General features: G+C 43.7%; 2 protein-coding genes across 4 annotated transcripts in view; one reads left to right on the forward strand and one right to left on the reverse strand.

Annotated features, from left to right (window-relative positions):
* The window catches only part of Jazf1 (JAZF zinc finger 1), a 321,042-nt gene extending 301,020 nt beyond the window's left edge, over positions 1 to 20,022 (forward strand). Inside the window, exons 4-5 of the mRNA XM_038319197.1 lie at positions 11,750 to 11,919; positions 17,715 to 20,022. Of these exons, the coding sequence (XP_038175125.1) occupies positions 11,750 to 11,919; positions 17,715 to 17,891 (347 nt within the window). The 3' untranslated portion in view covers positions 17,892 to 20,022. The remainder of the gene's footprint in view (positions 1 to 11,749; positions 11,920 to 17,714) is intronic.
* A 1,294-nt stretch (positions 20,023 to 21,316) lies between these two features.
* The window catches only part of Tax1bp1 (Tax1 binding protein 1), a 64,327-nt gene continuing 59,699 nt past the window's right edge, over positions 21,317 to 25,944 (reverse strand). For all 3 annotated transcript variants that reach the window (XM_038318474.2, XM_038318475.2, XM_038318473.2), the window contains 2 exons: positions 24,221 to 24,303; positions 21,317 to 22,113 (listed from right to left, as the gene is read on the reverse strand). In XM_038318474.2, the coding sequence (XP_038174402.1) occupies positions 21,912 to 22,113; positions 24,221 to 24,303 (285 nt within the window). In that variant the 3' untranslated portion in view covers positions 21,317 to 21,911. The remainder of the gene's footprint in view (positions 22,114 to 24,220; positions 24,304 to 25,944) is intronic.

Below are 25,944 nucleotides of genomic sequence, written 5' to 3' on the forward strand. Positions count from 1 at the left end.
CTTTGTGGCAAAAGTAAGCCACTGGGTAAGAAAATGCCCCTGCCTCAACTGCTGGCAGTATTCAGACAAGCAGGACACAAAATATCCTGCTTCACAGAAAAGTCTTTTAGATATGCTAGGCCTATAGGTCAAAGATGGATGCCTCAATGTTGTAGAGAAACTTTAGGTGACTGTCCAGGCAGCCAGCTGTTGTCATTACTCACATTTTTTTGGAAGTCACTTGCTCGTACTTCCTGCTTACTCAGTTGATATTGTTTCCTCTTGGGTCTCTGAGGGAGTTGAAGATAAGATAGTTATAGTTTATCAGACATAGAAAAGCAAGTTATAATAGAAAGTAAATTAAGTATATGACATTGGACTCATCAAGATAGGATAGATATGGAATATTTTCTCTGAATTTGTCCAACAAATGGACTAGACATTGTTGATGTATTTATTGCCTGTATATATTATATATAGTCACTGTACTTATTGTATATAGTTTTCTTAGTTATAGCTTTCTTTTTATTTTAGACAAAAAAGGGAACTATGGGGCATTTCAATTGTATTTTAATAAATAAAGTTGGGGTAACAAATCCCAACCAGTTTGAGTCCTAGGTGAGAGGAACGTGCAGAGGCCTGCTTAGGCATTTTGTTGTTTTTCATATTTTTCTGAGAGCATAACCCCTTGTACACTGATTATCTTCCTGTTGCATTGTGAGACTGCTTCCAAGTCAGTTTCTCATTCTCGGGTATGGAGATGAATAACCTTGATCTTGACCTCCTGTTAGGCCTGGGGCCCTGCACTTTGGTAACAGCCATCCTTCCTACTCCGCTGTGGAGGATGAAGATGAAGTTTCTAGATCCTTCCAGCATCCTTGACCCTTGGGACAACATCCTAGGTGGCACTGTGCTCCCCTTGCAGACCAGGCAGCTGTGGAGAGACTTGCATTTCTTGTAGATAGAGCTACTGCTCAACCATCTTATGAATTCATGATTTTTTTTCCTTAGCCAAAACTGACATCATGGAATGTGTCAGGGAACTGAACCTCTCTGTCCCAACTGCCACTCAGAACCTGCATCTCGGATGCCTGTGTGTCTTCCTTGGGCCTTCCTCACTGGGCCTTGGACTTGTGTTACTTCCCCCCACAGAACAGCATTACGTATTTTAAAGCCATGGCCCAGTGTCCGAAGGGCTGACTTTTGCCCATTACCTCTGCCTCTCGTTTATTTGTACACCACACCTATTGTTGCTTACTGTGTGCAAGCCCTCTGAGCACCCTAAGAATTTAGCCAAGTAGTTATTGTAGTGGATATAAAGATGAAGTTACTCTGGGGACAGAGGTTGTACCTGCAGGACAGTGGTTCCTGTGTGCAGGCAATACCCAGTCTGCATCTTTCCCTGCATAGATATCCGATGACAGCATTTTAGGGTCTCCAGTGCAAACCAAGCTTCATTTCACAGCTTCTCGAAATGACTCCTCTCCAAACCCCTGGCCTCAGTGGCTTCCTTAACCATAAAGGAAGATTATACAACCCTGTATCCTTTTTTTTTTTTTTTTTTTTTTTTTTTTGGTTTTTCGAGACAGGGTTTCCCTGTAGTTTCTAGAGCCTGTCCTGGAACTAGCTCTTGTAGACCAGGCTGGCCTCGACTCTAAATCCAGAACCACATAGCTGCAGCTGACAAGTTCCTCTGCATGTTGGGCTGGAACCCGGCCTCCTCCTTGAATTACATTTACATAAACTTTCCACTGTTGATGGCTTCCTTTACTGCTTAAGCTTCCCTTTAATTATTTTTCAAAAGTTGGAAGCTTAGCTGAGTGTGGTCTTACTCTGAAGTCAACATTCACTTTATTCCATTTTGAATCAGGCCTTCTTTAAATATTTTATCTTCTTGCGGACAGGACTTGGCTCCAGCATTACATTTTCTTATACTCTTTTTCTCCTCAAACTGAACATTTTAAATTTCTCTTTGTAGATCTGCATAAAAGTGACCACTAATAGCCATATGAGTTGTAGAGAGTTGGTCCATCATGGTGGGAAGCAAGTAGGCATAGCACCGGAGCAGTAGCCAAGAGTTTTACATCCTGATCTGCCTACAGCAGGCAGAGAGAAACTGGGCTTGATGTGAGCTTTTGAAACATCCAAGCCAGCTGACTCCCAGTGACATACCACCTCCAACAAGGACACCCTGCTTCAGCAAGGCCACATCTGCTCCAATAAAGCCACAACTCAGAGTCCTCCCCAGACAGTTCCAGTAACTGGTCTGGTGCATACGCCTTCAAATGCATGAGCCATTCTCATTCAAACCACTGGCAGAGTTCAAAGAAATTAAAATATGCAGGAATGGAAATAAACCTCTCCATAGACAATTTTAGAATAAAGCCCTGGGGGCAGGGGGAATTGGAGATTTAAAAAAATTAAAGTGAGGGCTGGGCCAATGAGATGGCTTAGCAAGTGAAAGTGTTGGCTGTACAGGCCCAGCGACTCAGGTTGGGCCCCAGAGCCCACAGCAGCACAAATCTGAGTGCAGTGGTACACAGATCACTCCAGCACTCCTGCGGCACTCGGAGACAGAGACAAGAGAGCCACCTAGAAGTTCACACGGGGTAGGGCAGCAAAGGCGAGAAAGAGAGTGTCTCAATAAGGTGAAAAGAGCAAATGGACCTCCACATATGTGCTGCAGTACATGTGCTAAGGCATGTACATACCCACCTTTACACACACTGAAGTAATAAGACACAAACTCAGAAGCGAAAGGTAAGAAAGCAGCTCAGAGAGAGAGCATTTGCCCAACATGTACATGGTCGTAGGCTCATGCCCAATGCTACAGAAAACAAAACAACAAAGAAATGATTATATGGGGGGTGGGGGGGAATAGGGCCTGGGAAAGACAGACCAGTAAGAAGAGCGTGCGTTCTTCAAGCATGCAAACTAGAGTTTGGGTCCCCAGCCCTCACATACAAAGATGAACATGGCTGTCCATGCCTGTAACCTCAGCACTGAGAACAGAGGTGGGTAGATCCTGGTAGCTCGATGGCCAGTCAGCCTAGCCAAAGCAGCATGTTTCAGGTTCAGTGAGAAACCCCGACTTGAAAGAATATGGCAGACAGCAATAGAGGGATGTGCTCAACCTCCACATTCACACACGGGCACACACACCACACACACAACTGGAGGTAGTCTTGGAGGCCTAACCTTTGAAAAAGGAGGGTGTCCAGAAAGATAGAAGACAGAGAACCTTGAGAAAGGAGTCAGCACACCTGGGGGACACAAAGAGATGTCCAGGTGGGTGAAGCCAAACCCCAGGACAGAAGTCACCAAAGTCTGGCCTGGAAGAGGATAGTTGGGTCAGGGTTAGAACAAGAGTGAGCATGCTCGGAGAAGTGGATTATGGAGAACAACAAAGCCCAGAGAGGGAGGAGGGTGGGGGCTGGTGGTGAATTTCCAGCTCTACTGGAGAGTTTGCGCTGAATTCTGGGAAGCAGTGTGGGATAGTGGTTTGTCACCCGGGCTTGGGGTCAAACATAGACCTTGTTCTGCCACAGAGGAGCCTTGTGACCTGCATAGGTCATTCTGCTTCTGTGAGCCTGTTTAAAATAATATGAAGAGAATCTAATCAGATATGGTTGTATACACCCGTGATCTCATCACTCAGGAGGCTGAGGCAGGAGGATCACATGTTCAAGACAAAGCTGAGCTACATAGTAAGAATCTGTCTCAAAAATAAAATTATTGTTTATGAAGCAAGCAGACCTTGATAGGCATGCTTTCAAGGGCTCAAACCAGGGAGTAAGCCAATTTCCTTTAGAGTCATTGTTTTCCAGCTGCCCTGACCAGTTGACCTCCATGTTCTAGTGGCCCGAGATCAGTAACCCCCTTTGCTCTCCCCCCACCTCGAAAATCATTTTACACAGCTTCTTTTGGATTGATTTATTTGGCATAGTCTCAGGTAGCCCTCGAACTCAGCCTCCTTCCCCTTCAACCTCCTGTACCAGAAGAATTCGGGACTCACCACCACCACCAGGCTCCCTTCTCTTGGGTCTTGCAGATCCGTCCAACCCCGGGGTGGCCACAGCTAAGCATAGAAATGAAATACAAGTCAAGATTTGGGGACCTGGCTTGTAATGTGGAGGTTTTATAGGCATTGTGATCGTTCGTTCGATTTGCCTGTTTAAAAACATTTTATTTATTGTTTTTAAATAAATGGTTATTTTCTAAAGTTTTATTTTGCACGTAGAGGTGTTTTGTCTATGAAGCTCTTGGATGCAGTGCTTGCAGAGGCCGGAAGGGGGCACCAGAACCCCTGGAATTTGCCATGTGGGTGCTGGGAATTGAACTTTGGTTCTCAGCAAGAGCAACCAGTGCTCCTAACCACTGAGCCAGCTCTCCAGTTCCTTTAAAATACTTTGAAGCTTAAAACTACTAAAACAGGAAGGTGGATATAATTTGTTGAAATGTGTAGAATTTGACTGCCATCAGCTCTTAAACATGAATATTTTATTTTAGAACTTACATTTTGACTGTTATTTGATACTGTTTGAATATTTAGAAATATTTGATAGGTAGATTTATAGGCAGAAACATTTAGCAATTAATATAAGTAAGTGAAAATAGTGCTTAAATTTTCTCATTTTTTTTTTTTTTTTAGAAAGTTCTTGCTGAGTGTGGTATTGTGTGCCTGTGACCCCAGCACTGAGAGTCAATTTCAAACCCAGTCTGCTCTACATAATGAGCTCCAGGCAGTCAGGGCCACATAGTGAGTGAGGCTCTGTCACAGAGCAAAACACCTGGGGCTGGAAAGATGGCTCCATCAGACGGATGCGTCCATCCTGTCCCGGCGGAGGACCCAGATTCAGGTCCAAGCACACACAACAGGAGGCCCCATGTATCGACACACTCACACACATAATTAAAAATAAAAATAAATCTTTAACCAAATGAGCAAACACAAAAACAGTCCTTGCCTGAGTGTGGTAGTACAAGCCACACCAGTTCAGTACTAGCACCCAGGGAATGAAGACAGGAGGATCCCAAGTTCAAAGCCAGCCTGCACTACCTAGTAATAGCTTATCTCAAACAAATAACAAAAAGCAAAAGCAAACTTAAAAAAGCAAATAGCCCTTTTCATATTAACGATTCGGGCAACAACGATGTGAAATAAGGTGCTGGGTGTTTCTGTTATAGGGAGTTGGCAAGTGAAGGTTTTTGTTTTTGTTGTTTTTGTAAAGATTGTATGGGGGTCAGGAGTGGAGGTTGGGGCTGCAGGGATGGTCCCCTGGTTAAGGATACATACTGCCCTTGCAGAGGACCTGAGTTCCATTCCTGGCACCCACACTGGAAAGCTCACAACTGCCTGTAACTCCTCAGATCTCAACACATGACAAGCCAGACATCTCCACAAAAACCTGTTACCCGAGCTCTTAGAGGGCTCAAGACAGGATGGTTGCTAGGGAGGGGTAGTGACATCCCATAATGAGCTGAACCTGGGAGCAAGGAGGTGAAATTTTCCAGGAGCAGCACATGGTCCCAGAGGAGCCACTGGTGTTCCTCGTCATCCACCCCAGCTGGAGTGGACTGTGGTTTCACCTACAATGAAGTGGGTTGTTGCTGATGAACTAATTAGTGGTAGACCCATGGTGGGCAGAGGGGTGTCCTGCTGATATGTTTGCTGGAACCTGACACCCAGCAGGGTCTGAATTTGCTGATACCGCAGTTACCACTGCTGCGTGAATATTCATGACCTGCATTGTAAAACCGTGGCACATCGGGTATCTGGAAAGGCTGACTTATTTTTGTCCAGATGTCACTATTATGTTTAGAACTACAGAGGATAACTGGGGCTTTCTATAGTGATAAAGGGAAGCGAGACCCGAGAGTGGAGGAGAAAGGACAAGATTAGAAATGGCCCTTGCTGGCCCATGAGAACAAATGGCAGAAACAGCTGGGCTTGTGCACAGTGACAAGGGTCTGCCGGGATGGCGGCCCTGAGCAGGTGTGTGGGCATGGGGGACCACCTTGACATTTTTCATGGGTTCACAAAAATGATTTCTTAGAAAACCTTTGCTGACAGCCTGTGGGAGTTTCTGGGCTGTCCTGTGGAATAGACTGTGCTAGCCCAGTGCCCTCTCTACCAGCTCTCCTATCTCCCTAACTGGAAATGCTGCATGAGCAGCCAAGGCCCAGAAGCCTCCCAACTCCTGCCCTGCCCAACCTAGGCCCCTTTGGTGTGGATTGTGAAACTATGGGATATAAGGATAGAAAATTCAACCCAAGTAGATGAGAGCTGCTTTGTTTTCTGTGCAGCACAGCAGGTTAAATTATGTTTCTTGTGGAAGCATTAATGGCCATCATGATCACACTGCTGAATCCCTGTCTAAGACGCTCAAGCTCAAAGAAGTGTCGCTTGCCTGGGCTCCCATGGCTTGTCAGGGGCACAGCCTGGACCTGGGCTGCACCGGAGATGGAAGATGGGAAACACTGTCCCCAGGTGCTGCTGAGCCAAGGCTGACAGGACCTGGCTTCCTGTGGGCTGCCTCCTGCCCTTCCTTTGTTTATGTGGTAGACGATGATGAGAGGCCATGTTCATCAAGTGTGTAATATACTTAGAGCACGTTACCCCATGCCCCTCTCCCCTTCCCTTTTCCTTGTTCCTGAACTGACTTGTTTTGTCTTATTTGGTTTGGTTTTTGAGACTGGGTCTTACTGTGTAGCCCTGAATGCTTGGCACTGACCAAGTAGACCAGGCTGTCCTCGAACTCACAGAGATCCATCACCCTCTGCCTCCTGAGTACTAGGATTGAAGGCATGAGCCACCATGCCCAGCTTCTGAGCTGGCTTTTCTAAAAGCATTATATGTTATGTTATAAACAAAAACAAACAGAAAACCAAAAAAGTGAAGGGGCGTGGTTGATCGGCAGTTATGATTCACCAGACTAGCTTTAATATAAAACAGGTTCATCTTATACATCACTCTCTTGTCTCAGACAAGGAGATGATGAGTGTCGTGCTGTCCCCTCAGGGCGCTGCTGGGCAGCAGTCGCTAGGGTTATACATCCATCTGCCCAGTCCAAGCCTGCAGTGCCGCTTAGTTCGTCACACTCCCTTTGACTGGGAAGTACCCTACGTCATGACAGCCCTGCCTGTCTGCTCTGTCTGTGGCCCATGTGGTTTCCAGCACCTCTTGTCCTGCCCCTCTCAAGGTCCGGTCCCTTTTGATCCAGTTTAGTTTGAAAGTTTTATCTTCTTCTGGGCTTCATTAAGGGGCTTCCCCACCTCCTCCCCCAAGTTGTAAATGCTGAGCGCTTCTTGGTGTTCGGGTGAACAAATTAGCCCAATTAGATGGGCAAATTAGTCATTTTTACTTTCTGAAGTCCTGCCTTTCCAAATCACATTTACAGCTCTCTGACCAGCAGTTTAAAGGACACCAGCATGTGGCCTATGTTTAAGAGTAAAATGTCTTATGCAATGCCCTACTTAGAAATAGCCTTAGGGGAAAAACGTAAAAGAAAAGAAAGAAATAGCCTTAGAGATTTGCTCAGGACAGACTGGGAAAGTGGCCAAGTGATACTCCAGTCGTCCGGTGCGAGCATTTCCAAGCTCCTTTCTTTTAGGTGCTGGTGGGTAGGCGTTATAATCAAGTATAGCGGACTGACTAAAACCCACTTTTAATTCCCAAGCCTCATTCTATATCCTCTACCACCGCACACTCTCTACAAGAGCGGCTAGCAGACACCCAAAGAGAAAGACTGTATTCCCCCTGAGTACGCGGTGAAGAGCAGCAAACGTGGAGCGAGTTAAGATGGACCTGAAGGGGAGCTGGGGAGCTGTAGGCTTTAGGAAGCAGCCGAAGGGACTGTGGCACCCTTCATAGCTAATAGAGACACAGACTCACGGGAACTCCACAGGGCTCAGCTTCCTCCGCACCTCAGGTACTACAGGATTACATGAGATAAAGCATGGAGCACACATGAAACATAGTAGGCACTAAATAAATGAGAATTCCCTTCCTTCCCGGACCCTTTCAGCTTTCGGCCTCAGATGATGACGTCCTTGGCCGCTGGCTCAGCTGCTCTTCAAACAGTCTTATTAATGCCTATTAAAATGAAACCCAATAAAAGTGCCAATATTTGGTGTTGAAATAATTGATGTCGCAGAGCGAGCCTATGAAGCGCCGAGGCAAAGCCCCTGCTGCAATTTAGCCTCACACCTGGGGGATGAATTTCACAACTGTAATTGCTACTATATAATTCTTATTAATGTTGTGCTATAATTCCTATTTATTCCACGGGGCTTGTAAATGCATTAGGACTTGTCAACATATTATTTTACACTGTTTATGATCTGTAGAATTATGTCCTTCAGGGTTGTATTGTGCAGAAGTGAAAAATAAGTGGCTTTGGGCCTCCCTCATTAAACAGGGTAGAATGGGACCACTGTTGTAGTGCTTCTCCTCCCAGCTGTCCTGAAGCCAGAAAAGCCAGTTCTGAATTCGGTCCAGGCAGGGCCCTTTCGTCTTTAGGATATAAAAGGATCCATCTTCATTCTGAGTAGCAATTCAACAAGTCAGGTCTGCTGGGAAATGTATATTCAGATGGCAGGTGAGATAGGTGGGAAAGGAATGTGTTCTCTACCAGAAGCCAGACCTGCACCTTGGAGCTCTTGGCATTTCTGCCCTCCTTGCTCCCCGATTTGGGGCAGCCACCTGTCAGTTCCATAATAACCTCTATGAGTGTGTTCCCTCTTAAGGGCAGTTCCATAACAGCCTTTACAGGCTAAAGAGCCAACATGTGTCCCCTCTTAAGGGCAGATCCCTAAAATGCATGAAGCTCAGCTCCCTCCCAGAGCTGTTCAGTTTTCTAGACTAGGAAAGCAGAAAACCAAGGGATGGACTTCCACCCTCAGCATGTCAGAATCTGGCTTGTATGTGTATTGAGAAGGGTTTGTCATTGTTGACTATTTGTGCTTGGACTTGTGAAGTGACCATTGTCTCCTTCTTCAATCTAAAAGGGCCAAGGAACTTTCTATGCTCCTCCCTACTATTTCCTGTGTCTCTCCATATGTAATGGGTCCTCCAATGGCTAATTTTAGTCAGATAGTAGCTAGCTCTGCCAATATCAAGGTAAACTTTATTGGCAGTCTCTAGAATGTCAGAATGCAATGAAAATATCCCACAACATTTCTCTATTTCTGTCTAAATAAAAAGGGGAGGTTTTAACTCTAACACAGTAAGACTATATACAATAAGAACAATTATCAAGTAAGAATTACATTCACAATGTCCAGTCTGTTTGCATTTACAAATTCAGAAAAAAAATGCTTCATTGTCTATCCTATCGTGGCGAGTCCAAAGTTTTATACCTAATTCACTTTCTATCCTAACTTGTATTACCAACTCAACATATTTTAGACCTCAAAACATTTTCTTTTTTATACAAATGAAATATCACTACAACCAGCAATTAACTCCTTTAGTTTATATTAAGTGCTTTGTTGTAGTTTTTAAAATAATTTATTTTAACTTTATTTTATGTGCATTGGTATAAAGGTGTCAGCTCCCAGGGAGCTAAAGCTACAGGCAGTTGTGAGCTGCTATGTGGGTGTTGGGAATTGAACCTGGATCCTCTGGAAGAGCAGCCAGTACTCTTAACTGTTGAGCCATCTCTCCAGCCCTCAAAACATTTTCTTAAACAATTTAATCACTTATGTCTCTCAACCTTATACACTTTATACCTTTTTTGTGAGTTTCTTTTATGAATTTGATAAATAAACTGTAAAACTATAATTATTTATTCTTCAACCCCATCAGAGACCCAAGAAGGATAACATATTACCTGAGTAAACAGAAAGTAAAAAGCAAACAACTTCTAAAACTATAGAAATGACAGAGACATCTGGTTGCCTGGACAGTCAACAAAGTTTCTTCTGCAACATTGGGGCATCCATGTTCAGTCTATAGGTCTAGATTATCTAACCAACATTTCTGTAAAGCAGGAATTTTTGAAGGACTTTCCAGCCTTGTCTTGGCAAAATTTGGCAGTAACCTCCTATTGTGTCCTGCTTGTCCAATTTGGACAGCATACTGTCAGCAGTTGAGGCAAGGGAAGCTTCTCTTCGATCCCTATCATCTTTTTTTGAAGTAGATTGGTGATGCCAGAAGCAGATGTGTCCATTGTCATGAAAAACCTTATGTTATTAAAACATTTTAAATGCCATATTCTATAAATCTCTGAAGTGTTTGAAGATCATCTATCTATCTATCTATCTATCGCTATATATATAAATATATAAATATATAAAATATATATATATATATATATATGTTTGACTTTAAAAACATACCTAACATAGCCACAAATTTGATTATTAGAGGACTAACTACTAACCTGTATGTTTGTTTGTTTGTATGTATGTATGTATGTATGGTTTTTCAAGGCAGGATTTCTTCTGTAGCTTTGAAGCTTGTCCTGGAACTCACTCTGTAGACCAGGCTGGCCTCAGACTCACAAAGATAAGCCTGTCTCTGCCTCCCGAGTGCTGAGATTAAAAGCATGTGCCACCATCACCCGCCTTAACCTGTATTTCTTAATTATCCTAAATAGTTTGTAATAATAACTTTCAAGAATTATAAATTTACATTACATTGTTAAATGGGCTGCATAGGTATAATACCTTAAACAAGAGTAGAAAGATATATACAATATAACAAAATAACCTTAAATTTATATTAATATACAAAAATCCATACTAATATAAAATATTTAAGACTAGTAGTTGCCTTTTTAGTTTAAAAGTAGTTTCAATAATCTACTCTTTTATCCTATTATTTCTGTATACTCTCTTTTTTTTTCAGAAAGAGATCCTTGAATCCAACCTCCTTTGTTTAGTTTCTTTTTCTGACCCTGTCCAGTAACAGCTTGCAACTACCCCCCCCCCCCCAACATAACAAACATCTACAACCCACAGAATGACCCAAACCACCAACCACCATACCTCTTGGGAATGTGGACTTCATGTTCTCTAGACTTCTTCCTGTTGTTTGGGGGCAACAGCATCTTTAGGGGACCCCGAGAGAATTGAGATAATGGTCAAGTTTTAGGAGAACTAGCTGCATTCTTTTAGTTTAGTCTCTATGTGGTGGGAAAGCGTAGGATTTATCTGAAGTCCTGGCTGGAGCAGTCTGTGAGGCTGAACCATCTCAGCAGCTTTGAAGTTGTTCTGGATGCAGAATTTTGAGGAAACAATAACAGAGGCATTGTGAGAGGCTGGGTCACCTAGGCTACTTGTCTTCATTGGTGTCTGGTCTTTTTCTTCTGAAAACACACAAGCCTTTAAAGGTAACATACATATCTGTATTAACACAAGTAATGGAATATGTGGTGTGTTCAAATCAGTGTAATAAAAAGCTGAATGGCCAATAGCTAGGCAGCAAGTATAGGCAGGACTTCTGGGCAGAGAGAGAACTCTGGGAAGAAGAAAGGCGGAGTTGCCAGCAAGATGCCTGATGGGAAGCAGGATAGGAAGAAGAGATAACAAGCCACACAGCAGAACGTAGATTAAATAATGTGGGTTAAGTTATAAGAACTAGTTGGGAATAAGCCTAAGCTAAGGCTGAGCTTTCATAACTAGTAATATGTCTCCATGTGGTTATTTGTGAGCTGGCAGCCCAAAGAAAAATCCAGCTACACTGGTCCTCCAGTCCTGCAGTTGAGGCAGATTGTGGGGAGGAGACAGCTTCTGACAGCCCTTGCGCATTTCTTCTGCTCCACAGGCAGCGAGTATGACGAGGAGGAGGTGGACTATGAGGAGTCAGACAGCGATGAGTCCTGGACCACAGAGAGTGCCATCAGCTCCGAAGCAATCCTCAGCTCCATGTGCATGAATGGAGGGGAAGAAAAGCCTTTTGCCTGCCCAGTTCCCGGATGTAAAAAGCGCTACAAGGTAAAGGAAAGATCTCTTCACTTGGTGTAAGTGCCTGGCAGGGGATCATGTGTGGGCCGGCTGCCCCTTCACAGTTCTAGAGAGTCTGCCAGTGGGCCAGGCATAGACACCACCTCCCCTGTGCCCAGTGCCCTCTGCTGAACATTGGCTGCCCTTCTGGATGATTGGCAGGGCTCTTTTGACTTGTGTGGGAGATTAAAGTGAAAGAGACCTAGTGTAGGAGACCTCTGGTTTCGATCCTCTTATTAAGAGCCTGTCTGAAAGTCCGATGCAGGAACTGGAGTGTGCAGGGTAGAGACTGGGGCTTAGCAGGCAGGAAGAACTGCTCTCCCTCCAGCGCCACGGCAACAGGGCACGGACTGGGGCAGCCTACTTATTTGCCAAACCCTTCTGTCAGTGGACAGATTTCCAGGTGGCCAGGGCTGTAAAAGCCCTAGCCCATTTACAGGGCCTTCTGGAAAACAGGGCAGGGTATTTGCCTTCCAGCTGGGCAGTTCTTGCTCCCCTCCCCCTCCCCATAAAAGATCAGGGATGAAAATGCTTTGATTTTTCCCTCCCTTCAGCTTCTGCCCTGTCCACCTGCTGGGTCCCTAACAGTCCTAACACTGGGTGACTTGAATAGCTGGTGGCACTAACTTTTCTACTGAGAAAACTAGGGACAAAACAGTAAAGAAATCAACAAGGCAAAAGAGCTGCAGGAAGTTCCCACAGGTGTTAGCAGCTCTTTAAAGTTCAGCTGTGGCAGAAATGGAACACTCCTAAGCATGCCTGGTAGACTCGACAGCACACTAACTTACCCTTTCCACGCACACTGTTTCTAAAGGTTTGAAAACTGGTAGCATGAACTCTTCTCATACTGCCCCTTAAATACCTGAACTCAACGGAACAATTCATTCTCAGTAGTTTAAGCTCTGCTATTGGAAAAGCAGGAACCAGGAGGGCATCACAAAGGCAAGTGGCCACTCACTCACCTTCTCTGAGCACTGTTGGTCCAGATGACCTTCATTAACAAACATCCAAGCCCTAGGAGAGAGATGGGAGTCCTCTCGGACTCCTGAAGGGCCGCTCAGGCCAGGGCAGGACACATCACAGAGCATGCATGTGCAGATTCTCTAGCAAAGCTTAGAGGCGCAGAGAAAAGTCACAGCACGGTACCCCAAAGGGCAAACGGAGGTCGGGGAACCCCAGAGGGCAGCTCTCTCTGCAGAGAGGGTTTTCCTCCTGTTTGAGTTTCACAAGCACAGCCAGACAGGGGATGGCATGGTTGTCCTGTCCATGCTGGACCCATTCTCATGACATCAGCTGCTCCTCTTCTTGCTGCCCCCTCTCCAGAGTCTGAACACCGCATAAGCAGAGCCTTGCTCGTTGAACTTGCACTGAGGGGCCACAGAAAATGAGGAGGAAATACGAGCTGATCCTTGTTCGTACTCCATACCCCAGGCATTTCTTCTTCTTAGGTTTCCCGTGGTTTCTTCCTTTAGTTATCTATGCCTGCGTTGACAGGGGCCCTGAATGTTCTTTGCTCTTACGGTCAAGGGCAAACTTAGTGAAGCTCTGTTGCAGGGAGTGACGGCTTTGGGTACCATTAACGGACAGCTGACACAGGTGGACTGGAGGCCCGCTTGTCTGTGAGAGAAGTGTCTCCCTTTCTGAGCCAGAAACCAAGTGACAATCCACCAGAGAGGGGACACCGACCCCTCCTCCCAACGAGATGCTGAGCTCCCCTTCCGGCTGCAGCACAGCGGAGCTGTTGTGCTGAATTCTTCATTTTCACTGCGCGCTTATCGGCACTGGTGCTGGCAAGAGGGTAGCAACCTTCCAGGGTGCTCTGGAGTCAGGCAGAATCCATAGGCTCATTTATTCCCAAGACCAGACTTTAATTTCACACTGCAGTTGGCAGGAAGTTTCTGGCAGGTGTCCTCCTACTGCTCAGCTGTAGCTCTCCTCCCTCCATCTAAGCTACTAGACTTCACATGAAAGGCCCCTTAACAGGCGGGCCTGGTGCTTGCTTGCATCTACCTTCACCTAGGATGCTCCCTCCAGAACTTTCTAGAGGAACGAAAATACCTCCCACCCCAATAACTGTAATAGGATAGGCTAAAGGCAAACTACAAACATAAGCTTATTAACATGTTTCATACATGTGCACATAGGAAACAGCAAGGAATGAGTAAGCAGTTGTTGCTGAATATTTGTTTACACAGTGTGAATATGTGTCACCGTGACTGGTTTAATAAAGAGCTGAATGGCCAATAGCTACGCAGGAGAGAAGAGGCGGGACTTCCAACAGAGAGAGGACTCAGGAAGAATCTAGGCTTGCAAGAGATGCCAAGCGAGACACTGAAGAAGTCAGATACGTAGTGCAGAGGAGAGGTAAAAAGCCGTGTGGCAAAACAGATTAACACAGGTTAATTTAAATTGTAAGAGCTAGTTGGGGAAAAGCCTAAGCTAAGGCCAAGCTTTCATAATCAAGCTTTCATAATAGCAAATTTCCCTGTTATTATTTGTTATTGTTATTATCTGGCGGTCACCAAGAGAAACTCCGGCAAGGAAGACATCTGAAGCAGTTCTCAGAGATGGCTTCGAGTCTCAGCTTGTGTCATCTTCCAACAATGAATAATAATCTTTAGAGAGAAGGCAAAGGCCACACATGACCAGTACACAGGGAACACACGGCCTCTGACGAGTGGACACTCTGCGTGAGGGTTAAATGTTGTGACTTAAGAAATGTGAAACAAACCAACTTCCTCCATAGTGTCCCTGACCTGAGAATGCAGCAGACAGACTAGCGTAGGCAATGAGTCTGTTGTGGGGCTTGGGGTGTTCCCCACAAGGGGGCTCGAATGGATCCAGTCCCCTTTAGATCCAGACATGACAGGAGCTCGGCAGTAACAGCCAGAGCCTTCACTGTGCTCCATTAAGTTCCTAATTTTCCTTTTAGAAATGTATCCTAGATTGAGACTGACTCGGTGGTTTAACACTTACCTAATATGTGTGACAGCTCCACAAGAAATCTTTCCTAACATCTCTTAAAATGTAGGTACTAATTTAGGAAATATTAAACTTCTAACAGTAGGGGAAAGGATGAAATTCTGCCCACAGAATTCTAGTCTCCACAAGGAAGGGATCTCGTAAGGTAACACTGGCTATGAAGAGGCGACTTGTTTGACAGACATACACCAGAATACCAAGTCCTCTCTGACGCGAGCAGGACCCCTGTGCCACTGTGCCACCATCGTCCCTTGGTACCTTTTACACACGGGCATATGCGCTGAGCACGTGAATCACAGGAGTGCCCTGCCTTTGCCTGACCAGCTCAGTGTGTGCAGACAGGTGTGCGCCACTCTTGAGCCGCCACTCTCAGCTATTTTCTCACTTTTCTTCCTCCCCCAACTCCCCAAGAACCCTCACCACTTCCTCTATCTAGAACACGAAGGAACTGAAGGAACTGAACCTCAGTTGTCCTATCCGGCATCTCACATACTAGAAACATTGGAGCTGAAGTACTAACAACAAAGATCAAACAGGACAGAAGGCCCAGTTCAGCATCTGCCTTGGGCCTCCTATGGACTAGCTGTTTTGAACAGCCTGTAATTTTTTGTACTGACCAACCTTGTCGGATAAGGACTGTAGATCTCAATGGTAAAATCCAAACTCCCCCCAAACCTAAGCCCTTTCCTAGGCTCCTGTATCGTCTGCCTTCCTAGCTAGCCCAGGGTCAAGACTGTTAGGAGTCTCAGCCCTTAACAGTAGAAAGAAGTGCCAAAGCCGTCAGCTGTGTTTGAACTGAGCAGTACCTAAGGAAATAAGGAAGTGCAGACTAGACAACTGCCCAACCTGACTCCTTTCCAGTTCCTGAAGGCAGGTCATTCTCCGTGTCACTTCCTCACCTAACGTGCGACTTGTTTATCCAGCAGCATCAAGCACCCAGTGTTAACTTTTAGAAACTGCTATGTATGAACTTTCTAGCCCTTTCGAAATTTAGCCCCCTCTTCTCTGTTCAGAGTCCAGAGGATCTGAGAATCTTGTCAGTTTTTCCGAGAACAAAATGGCATCACAAATGTGAGTGACTGGTGGCAGCTCTTCTCGCCTTGTCATTGTATTGCTTACACATGAATGACCAGGCGGAGGAAATCTTTCCGAGAACCTGGAGCTGGGGCTGGAGACGACACAGCACTTAAGAGTACTCCTGCTCTTCTTGAAGACCTGAGGTTCCTGGTGCCCACACCAGGCAGCTCACAAGTACCTGGGCCTCCGTGTGGCATAAACGAACACATACAACAAAAATAGAACACAAAAACAAAACAGAACCAGGACTAGAGGTGATGGCTCAGCGAGTGAGGGCCTTGTGTTTGTGTTTGGATCCTAGCACCCATCACGCGGGCACAGCCAAGAAGGAGCAACTGCTGAGGCTTGCCAGTTGCCGTCCTAGCTCCAGGCCGAGACTTTAAGGAAGCAAGGCAGAGAATGGTAATGCAGACTGGCCCTAGACCTGGCCTCTGCGTCCACAGGCACACACGCACACACTGGCACCTGGGTGATCACAGCATGCTCCCAAATGTGTAGGCCGCAAAGCCTGCTGGATTCATGTCCCACCCCTAGTGAACCATGTTTGAGTTCATGGGGGCAAGCTTTGTATGCCTTTCTTCAAATCTTCCCTGGCCTAACTAGGTATAAAAACCCAAGCCCAGATGGAGTTACCTAAGCCACAGTGTGGCTACAGTTACTCTGCCTTTTGCTTCTTCTACCTTAACAAGGTCTGAGTGGTAGTGGGCATAGGGAATCTGTGTGTTTAACCCACTGTGCTGACTAGTTTAGCTCAACTTGACACAGGCGACAGTCATCTGAGAGGAGGGAGCATCAATTGAGAAAATGCCTCCAGAAGATCTAGCTGTGGGCCAGCATGGAGGGCAAAATCTTAGAGACGATGGGGAAGGGCCCAGCCCATTGTGGGTGGGGCCATTCCTGGTCCGGCAGTCCTGGGTTCTATAGAAAAACAGGCTGAGAAAGCCAGTAGCACCCTTTCATGGGCTCTGCATCAGCTCCTGCGTCCAGGTTCCTGACCTCACTGCTTTTGATGATGAACTGTTAAACAGAACTAAGAGAGAATAAACCCTTTCCTCGCCCAAGCTGCTTTCAGTCATGGTGTTTGATCACACATTAGTAACCCTAAGACACCATCTTCCAACACGGCCCATAGAAAAGACACAAAATGTTTAGTGGCCCTTCTGCTGGGGATGAAAGAGGGTATGTGACTCTAGGGAATGGGAGTTTTGGGCAGCTGTAAGCAGCCTCATGTGGCTTCTGGAACATTCTGCTAATCTGAATATCTGGATTCTTATCATCTGTTGCTAAAAAATCCAGACAACATTTTGTCAGTCATGGGACTAACTTTATATATAAATAATCTAAAATTGCAGTGCAAATACATGAGTAAAGGTAGAACCCAGGGACTCACAGCGGTGCTGAAGTAGGGCTAACTCTTGTCACATTCCTGGTAAGATGTGGCAGGGAACTCACCGCAGCTGTCTGACCATAAACCATGAAGTTCCCAAATAAAAAACTTAGACATCTTACATTTGATCTGCCCTAACCTGTTTTTTGTTGTGTTTAGAAAGGTATTTCATTGGTCATTCTGAAACAGTCATAGGATTTCCAATTAACTCTCTTCCAAGTAGCAAACTTGGCCACCCTCTCCAGAGATGCCACCCAGTAGCTATTCTACTGGGGTCTGGTCCATGCCAAGGTTTGCACAAGTGTGACTCCTCATTGGGAACTTTTTATCTTCTTCACAGAATGTGAATGGCATAAAGTACCACGCTAAGAATGGCCACCGAACGCAGATCCGCGTCCGCAAACCATTCAAATGTCGGTGTGGGAAGAGTTACAAGACCGCTCAGGGCCTGCGACACCACACAATCAACTTCCACCCCCCGGTGTCGGCAGAGATGATCAGGAAGATGCAGCAGTGATGTGCTGGTCAGAACTGTGCCAAGAAACCCTCACCAGCAGTCGCTGATTTTGAAAACAGCCACCCTTTTCAGGGGACGCACTCAGCAACCCTTTAATGAGAAATAATTAAATGCATGCTTTAAACTTTTCTGTAATTTTGGAATGATGTCTCTTTGTAGAGTTGATGATTTTGTACATTTGCACATGTAATCATCACACCCATTTCCATTACTTCGATATAAGGTGCTAAACGAGAAAGCTCTAGGTTCCTCAGCACATTTCCCCAAACAAAACTAAGGGCATGCTGCACACTGTGCAGTCACACTGCAGTGGTGACAACTGGGAGTGAGGGGCTGGCACTGAGATGCTTTTCAAGATTGTAATGTGATTGAAGCTTTTCAACACATCAGCTCACATAAAACCAAAATAATACCTTCATTATCAAACTGGTTACCATGCCTTACATAATGGAGTTAGTATTTGTGAGTAGAAAGACTTTAGGTAATGGAAATATAAATAAATAAGAATGTTTAACATAATATGCTAAAAATATTTTCATATTTAAATAACATGCATAAAAGGTGTGCTTTGTTTTGTTTAGTTTAATTATCATCTTGCCCTTTAAGAAGCTAAAACTCTTGCCCTTGAACTTACCGATCACTTTGGTGTTCTAAACGGCATCTTTGTGCAAGCCTCAGCTCACTCACTAATAGCACACTCACTGAGTGCCTGCTGGGTGCAAGAGACTGATTTATACTAATGTTACTGTGGACCAAGATACCAGGGTCTAAAATACTTTCCCCTGAAATCTGTTAAGAAACACTTTGAAAACTTAAGTGCAAAGTGTGTGTGTGTGAAACTCAGTTACAGCTTCATCAATGGATGAGGCTCTCAAGCACTTTGAAGTTCTCTATTGCCAACAATTTTATGTTTATATGTTGCCAATTCTTGCAACTATTGCCCTAAGAGATCTGTGGGGCGCAATCTGAAATAAAACGGAGACACGTCTGAAAGAGGAACATCGTCCTAAGACCTCCGGTGCCCCTTTTCGTGCTCAGTTTTGACTTCTTTTAAAGGCACTTTCCCTCGCATTGTAGATGTCTGCATTTTCATTAGAAATGTCTGTTTAGCTTTAGAAAACATTTTGCCAGAATATGAAAATAAGCCTTACTGACAATTAAGTGCTTCTTGCAGCAGGCGGTCAACGGAGACTGACAATACAACCCACTAAGAGAGACCGGTCTGGACCATCCCTCCAGTTCCTCTCACCGACAGTACCATCACGTGTTGAGTGTTCTTTTATCCCAAGTGCTATTCTTTAAACACAAGAGTTTACCGATTGCCTAGTACGCAATAAAAGTTGCTTTGACACAGGACTACACAGGACAAACTGGTGAAAAGCAAACTCAGATCCCCTCTAAAAGAACTTTTCCCATCTGATGACACTTACAACATAGCTAGAAAGTAGTGGTTCCTTGCTCAGTTTTCCACATTGTGAAATGGCAATTCTGTTAAACAGATGGGTAAGCTGCATTCCCAAATAGTAAATCCCTCATGGAGGGGGATTTCCAAGTATTTATAAAGATGTTGCCCACCAAAAATGTCCTCAGCTCTGAAAAGTGTCTTGGTCCTGATTATAGTGTTAGCCCACAGGCCGTTAAAGGGTGATCCAGAACTGAGAGTCAACTAGCTGGTTCAGAAGGCCCTGCTCGCTCCATACCTACCTACAACAGTTGACCAAAAAGTTTTAGGCCAGCAATTATTAGTTAGCTTTGCTCTTTCTAGTGTGAGAAACTGCAGGCTGGATCAGTAGTTCAGCAGCCACACAGTCATAAAAACAGTCGTCGTGCATGTTAAATCTCTTTCAGTGACAAACCAAACCCTTTCTACTTCTTCATTGTGACAGTATTACTCAGCAGGTAAGGATGGGGTATTCTGTTACACCGTGTGTAGTGAATGTATTGTACCGTGTCTGTGAAAACTGTGCTTTAAATTATATTTTCCTATGTTTTGTTGGGGACAGAGCACATTAAGTCTGAAAGAAACAAAAGTATTAGAACTGAAGGCAATTTACTCAAAATTTCTGTCAAGAAAAGCTGCTTAATAAATGTACATGAAATCACATTTAAAATAAACTGCCTCTGACCCAAAGTAAACATGGCTCCTTATTTTAATTAGCTCCACTGTGAGAACCTGAATCAAGTTTCCTGTGGGAATTAAAACATCTGTCCAGTGCCTGTTCTCTTAGGCTCCTAATTATTTTGCAAAATCTAGATGATATGTAAAGATTTTTGTCCCTTACGTTTTGCTTGCTTTTCTGTAAATGATAATGTATCATAAGCTTGGGGCTAGAACTCTTCCCTGGATGGTACTTTACTATTCAGACTACTGTCCAGTTAGCATGAGCCATACTAATGGCAAGAGAAACAAACCCCCAGCGTGTGGACACGTGGAGGGCAGAAGTCGTCATGCATCATTCCTCAGTCACTTCTCCACCTTGAGACAGGGTCTCTCACTGAACCTGAAGCTCAAAGACTTGTCTAGACTGGCTGAGCAGCAAGCCCCAAGGACCTCTAGTTACTGCTTCCCCAGCAGAGGGTTTACAAGCACACGTCTGGTTTTTCATGGAGTGCTGGGGACCAGAACTCAGCCCAGCAAGCACTTCAGTATGGAAGCCCTCCCCACAGCCCCTTGCTAAGCATATTCTGCCCAAGTATTTTCTATATAAAGCTTCCCGGGAAGCTAGGAGAAGGCACTGCTGTTACTGCCTCCCAGGACTGCCCAACACCTGGCATCTGAATGCTACATACTGGTTTTCCCCAGATTCAAATAGCTTTTCAAATAAATGTAAAAAAAAAGTATTTTAAAACACTATACATATTACCTTTTCAAATGACTCAAATATACAAATTCTGCTACTACAAACACCAGCAACATGGCATCTAACCAAATTCACACACAGCAGTCCAGAGACTACCAAACTCTGAGTAGTAACACCTTAAAAACCCAGTTTGCTCAAAACAGGTCTCAATACTTTATTAACATTCCCATCATAAAAGAGAAAAGAGGACAGTTCAAAAGTTAAGGCCCCAGCCCAAAACTCCAAGGCATCAGGTTAGTGAAAACTAAGCAAGCTTGTCAGTGGTATGACAGCCTCCAAAATGTCTTCTTTAATGTTAACGGGCACCACACTGCAGAACTGCAACTAAGACACACATTCATTAGACTGGGGCTGTAAATTTAATCACTTACGAAGGAATATGATGTTCAATTTGTATTCTCATTAGAAAAATGTGAGAAAGACTCTGACCCACAGCCTGTCATTCTACGCTACACTCTCCTGACAAGGTCACTTAGTGAGCGCAGCTGTTGTCTGCTTATCTTACTCATTCTTTCTCTAGTTATAAACAAATTCAATAGTTTAAAAATAACCATACATATCACATTTTAATTTTTAAAATTTATTTATTACCATAAAATTAGCAAAATATGCCTATATTAATTCCTAGAGCCAGTGTTTTTCATATTAAAAAAGAGTATCTCAAGTCTGTGATCTTTCTACATGCAGTTCCATATCTAAGAAAGATTTATTGACTAAATTATGAGTTTTCTATATTCAAAGAATTATTTCACAGAACTGTTATGATCGATGCTTTTTATTACATAATAGTAGTCATGCTCAATCACTAATGTGAACAGAAACTTGCATATCTTTTGGTTGTGCTAAATAATCTACAACTATCACACATATGTTTTCAGTTCAGTAACATGAAAATAATTCCTGTGTCCTTCTTTATATACTTTTTCTAACTGGGGGACAAACAGAAACACCTAAGAACTTTCTTAAAGCAGACAAGATTAACAGAGATTAAAACTGTATTTACTGTAGTCAAAGCTGTATCCTGGCCCTAGCAACACCGCACTCAAAATTCTCAATCAGAAAGTGGAGGAGCCTGAGAGCGACACCTTGGAGTCTCCTTAGTCTCTAGCTGAGTTGTTTTTTGTTTTAATTGCTAAATTGTACTAACTCATAATGAAAGCTAGTCAAAGTTTAGAACATTCTGATCAAAATGTGTCTGAACATGCCTTTCAAACCCCTGCTGGTCATAGTCAGGAGGGAACTGCTCGCTGCACATCGGGCACACCTTCCAGTGACTTTCAACGTGTTCTTCAAATTTGCTCTGATCATAGTTGGGAGGGAACATTAACTCACAGAGGGGACACTTCTTGTGAACATCAAAGCTTTTAAAGAAAGAAGAAAAAAGAAAGAATTAGGTATTTTCTAGTTGTAACAGCAATCTCAGCATACAACAAGTACTTTAGCTAGCTGACAGTTGAACCAAACAACTTATCCTCAAAGTCTTTACCAGTTTAATTTTTTTTTTCTGCTTCTAGATTCCTGGTTCTGTGTACAGCATCTGTCTTTTTACAAAGCCACCACTAAATCTGGTTTTTACAATTGATTGACAGCGGGGCTGGAAAGATTGCTCAGTGGTTAAGAGCATTGCCTGCTCTTCAAAAGGTCCTGAGTTCAATTCCCGGCAACCACATGGTGGCTCACAGCCATCTGTAATGAAGTCTGGTGCCCTCTTCTGGCCTGCAGACATACACACAGACAGAAAACTGTATACATAATAAACAATTGATTGACAGCCCCCAAACCTACCAAAGTCAGACACTATGTGATGCAGTCTACTGTGAAAAGCTTGTTCACTTTTTAACTAGAGTGTTTTAGTTTGGGCTTTTTTGTTTTTTTTGGTTGTTTGTTTTTTTTCCTTATTGGAAAAAAAAGTCCTTGCTAAAATATTATTACTCAAGCTGCACAATTGGTTTGGGGCAATAAATAGGACAATCTCATCAAATAATTCTATATTAATAACTGGATTACCACATACTATTCATAACCTCCTAACTCTAAAATTGAGTCATCATTAAATTTAAGTCTTAACTTTTGTCCAGTGGGTAAACATACACATAAACCCAGCCGTATTCAAGCTGAGGATTAGGAAGGACCACTCTAGTGCTCTTCTGGTACCAATGAGGAATCTCAGCTTGACTCTTAATTTTAACCTCTGGAGGGAAAGCTTCTGTGAGACAGGGGCCCTGGTGAGTCAGTCCTATCAAAGCATGTTGGGCTGAATCACCTTCTGCAAAGCTGGTTTGAAACTTGGCACTGCATACATCAATAGCATTGTAATGCTTAGCAATCTTTCCAATTATTTGGGCCAATTGATGGAAGACTGTGTTGTAACCAGAAAGGCGATCATACAGGGGTTGTGCAAATTCTTGGGCAATTATGCAGGGCTTGGACAAAGTCTCCACATTAAGGCGGCAAGCTTCTTTCAAAAGATTATCCGTCTCTTGAACCTCAAGTGGGACACATGACTCAGTTTTTGGTGCATAGGTTATCTAGAGCCTTTGTCCATTCTCTTTCCAATATGCTTCAGTTCTGCAGCTATTGAGGTGAGCTATCAGTGGACCACAAGGAGTCGTAACTGGCAAGCAGCTCTGTGCACCATTTATGTATCCCTTCCCCCACTGGCACTATGGTGGCAATGGGTTTAATCGCACACAGGATGGTGTTGAAGGACTCAAGTTCTTCATGCTGTGCCAATATTCTACTTATGGTGGAGTTCATATAACTAATCTGTTTTCGGATCTCAGCTATCTCACCTGCTAAGAAACTGGTTGGATTCTGTTAGTTTAGGTGATCCTCGGTAGGCCTGGCAGAGGATTTGGATGTACTAAGACATCTCCCTGGGTCAAAGACTTCATCTAAGGACAACTGTCCTGTCGTAAATTGTTCTGACACTTCTAACTGAGTGAATTCCGTCAGAGCCCATCACAACCAGCCAGTTAATCCAATCCACTCTGTCCACTGGGGTAGACTACTTTAAACTTACAAACTGTTTAAGTTAAAATCTGACCTAGTATTCCTCCTTGTTTTTATTTTTTAACTCTAAGGATAAATGCAACTCATAATTTTCCATCAGTGTCTATTGGGTTTTTAGGAGCTTGAGTAAGAGTGTGCTGCTCTTGCAGGAGAAGAGATTAGCACCCTCTCTGCATGGTTCACAACTGCCTGGACTCCAGCTCCAGGGAACTGGATGCCCTTTTCTGGCCTCTGAACACCTGAACACAAGTGAGCAAACCCACACACAGACCCGACAAACACAATTTAAAAGTGTCTATTTCCAAGTTTCTATGCCACTGGCTTGTCAAAGGGTGACACATAGCTGGGTATTTTACCAGTGTTCTGTATGCTGCATTCTGAGCACTGCATTTTTAACAAGTTTAGAATCACTTATTTTACATAATTCTATGTAATTTTGCAAAGGAAAACACTTGCCTGGAATCAAAGCAAAAGCCTGCTCCATGAGCACGTAAATGCTGACTGGCTGGATCAGGAGGAACAGGCATATTCTCATCTTCCTGCCACAAAACAAAGCAGGAACTTTTTGAGAAAAGTGAACCAAATATAAATTCTTTAAACCAAGTAAGCTCATAACGACACTTAAATTACCCAATTACAGTTTTACTCTTATTATTTAAACTTTTACACATACTTATTTTACATATATTTAAATTAGAATACAACTTCTCAGGGGCCAGCACCATAACAGACCAGACAACTCAATTAACTTCACTCCCTCACTTTAGAACAGCCAACCGCTCATGAGTCAGTCAATGGTGTACTGTAGGCTGAATGACATGCCACAGTCAGTCCATTAACATGTTCACTGCCTGCTTGGTAAACACTAGGAGGGAAAACAGGAAAAGCAGTTTCTACTCTCTAAGCAATAAATAAACTGGCAACAATCATATACATATTATTGTGCTTTAAAGGCAGAATTCTAAGGCTGGGCATGGCAGCACATGCCTGTCAAAAGTACCAGGGGAGGTCAGACGTGGTGGTGCACAGCTTTAAGCCCAGCCCTCAGGAGGCAGAGGCAGGTGGAGCTCTAGGGGTTGAGGTTAGCCTGGTCTACATAGTGAATTCCCCACCAATCAAGGCTACAAAGTGAGCCTCTGTCTCAAACAATGAAGAAATATTGAACTCTGGATAGTATAATGAAAACAGCAACTTCTTATAAATAAGGAAATCACCTATTTGGATGATAGCTTGAGCCACTAAGTATGCAAAGTCTTCAAAGCAACCAACTCATTAAAATGCAAATTCAGACCTCAAATGAATCTATACTACCATAATGAAGTTATTCTAAGACCACTTCCTGAATGAGCAGTTCCATACTGGAGCCTTCTAAAGAGTATGCTTCCCAGAGAAGGACCCTAGATTCTGGTTTAAAAAAAAAAAAAAAAAAAAAAAAAGTTGTTTATACATCTGTCTTTCATTTAAAAGATATGAATTCAGAAAATGGGTTGTTCCTTTTCAGTATGTTTTTATGGCAGATAGACATGAGGTAGACTGGCATGAAAATCAATAGGAGAATGGCCCTTTGATTTTGATTTAAGACAGGGCATTTAGGGCTGGATAGAGGGACTGGCCTTGAACTTGCAGAAATCCTCCCATTCCTGCCCCTGAGTGCTGAGATTATCGAGAGTGGCTTGTGCAAAATATTTAATTCTTAGTATATAAAATATTCAGTGTTGCTTTTCCATACTTTCTTCCTAATACATTGAAATGTAAGAGAAAATAGTTTTAAATGTTGTCTCTTTAAAAAGAACTAAAAACATGGCGAGGAAGCAGACAAGTCTTCAAACAAACAACACTGTGGTCTATCCTACTTCATTCTCAAGACCATGGCAATGAAAACGGCAGAGTGGATTGGGAAGTAGAGTGATTAAGGCAGACACTTAATAGAACTGGAGTGGAGGGCTAAAAGCACAATAAGAACTCAAAAATTTTCAATGTATTTCAGCATTTGTCACATGGCTTTTTTATTTTAAGACTTATTTGTTATAAATACAATATTCTATTTACATATATGCCTTCAGGCCAGAAGAGGGCACCAGATCTCATTACAGGTGGTTATGAGTCACCATGTGGTTGTTGGGAATTGAACTCAGGACCTCTGGAGGAGCAGTCAGTGCTCTTAACCTCTGTGCCATCTC

Source organism: Arvicola amphibius, chromosome 2, assembly GCF_903992535.2.
Source record: "Arvicola amphibius chromosome 2, mArvAmp1.2, whole genome shotgun sequence".
NCBI lineage: Eukaryota > Metazoa > Chordata > Mammalia > Rodentia > Cricetidae > Arvicola > Arvicola amphibius.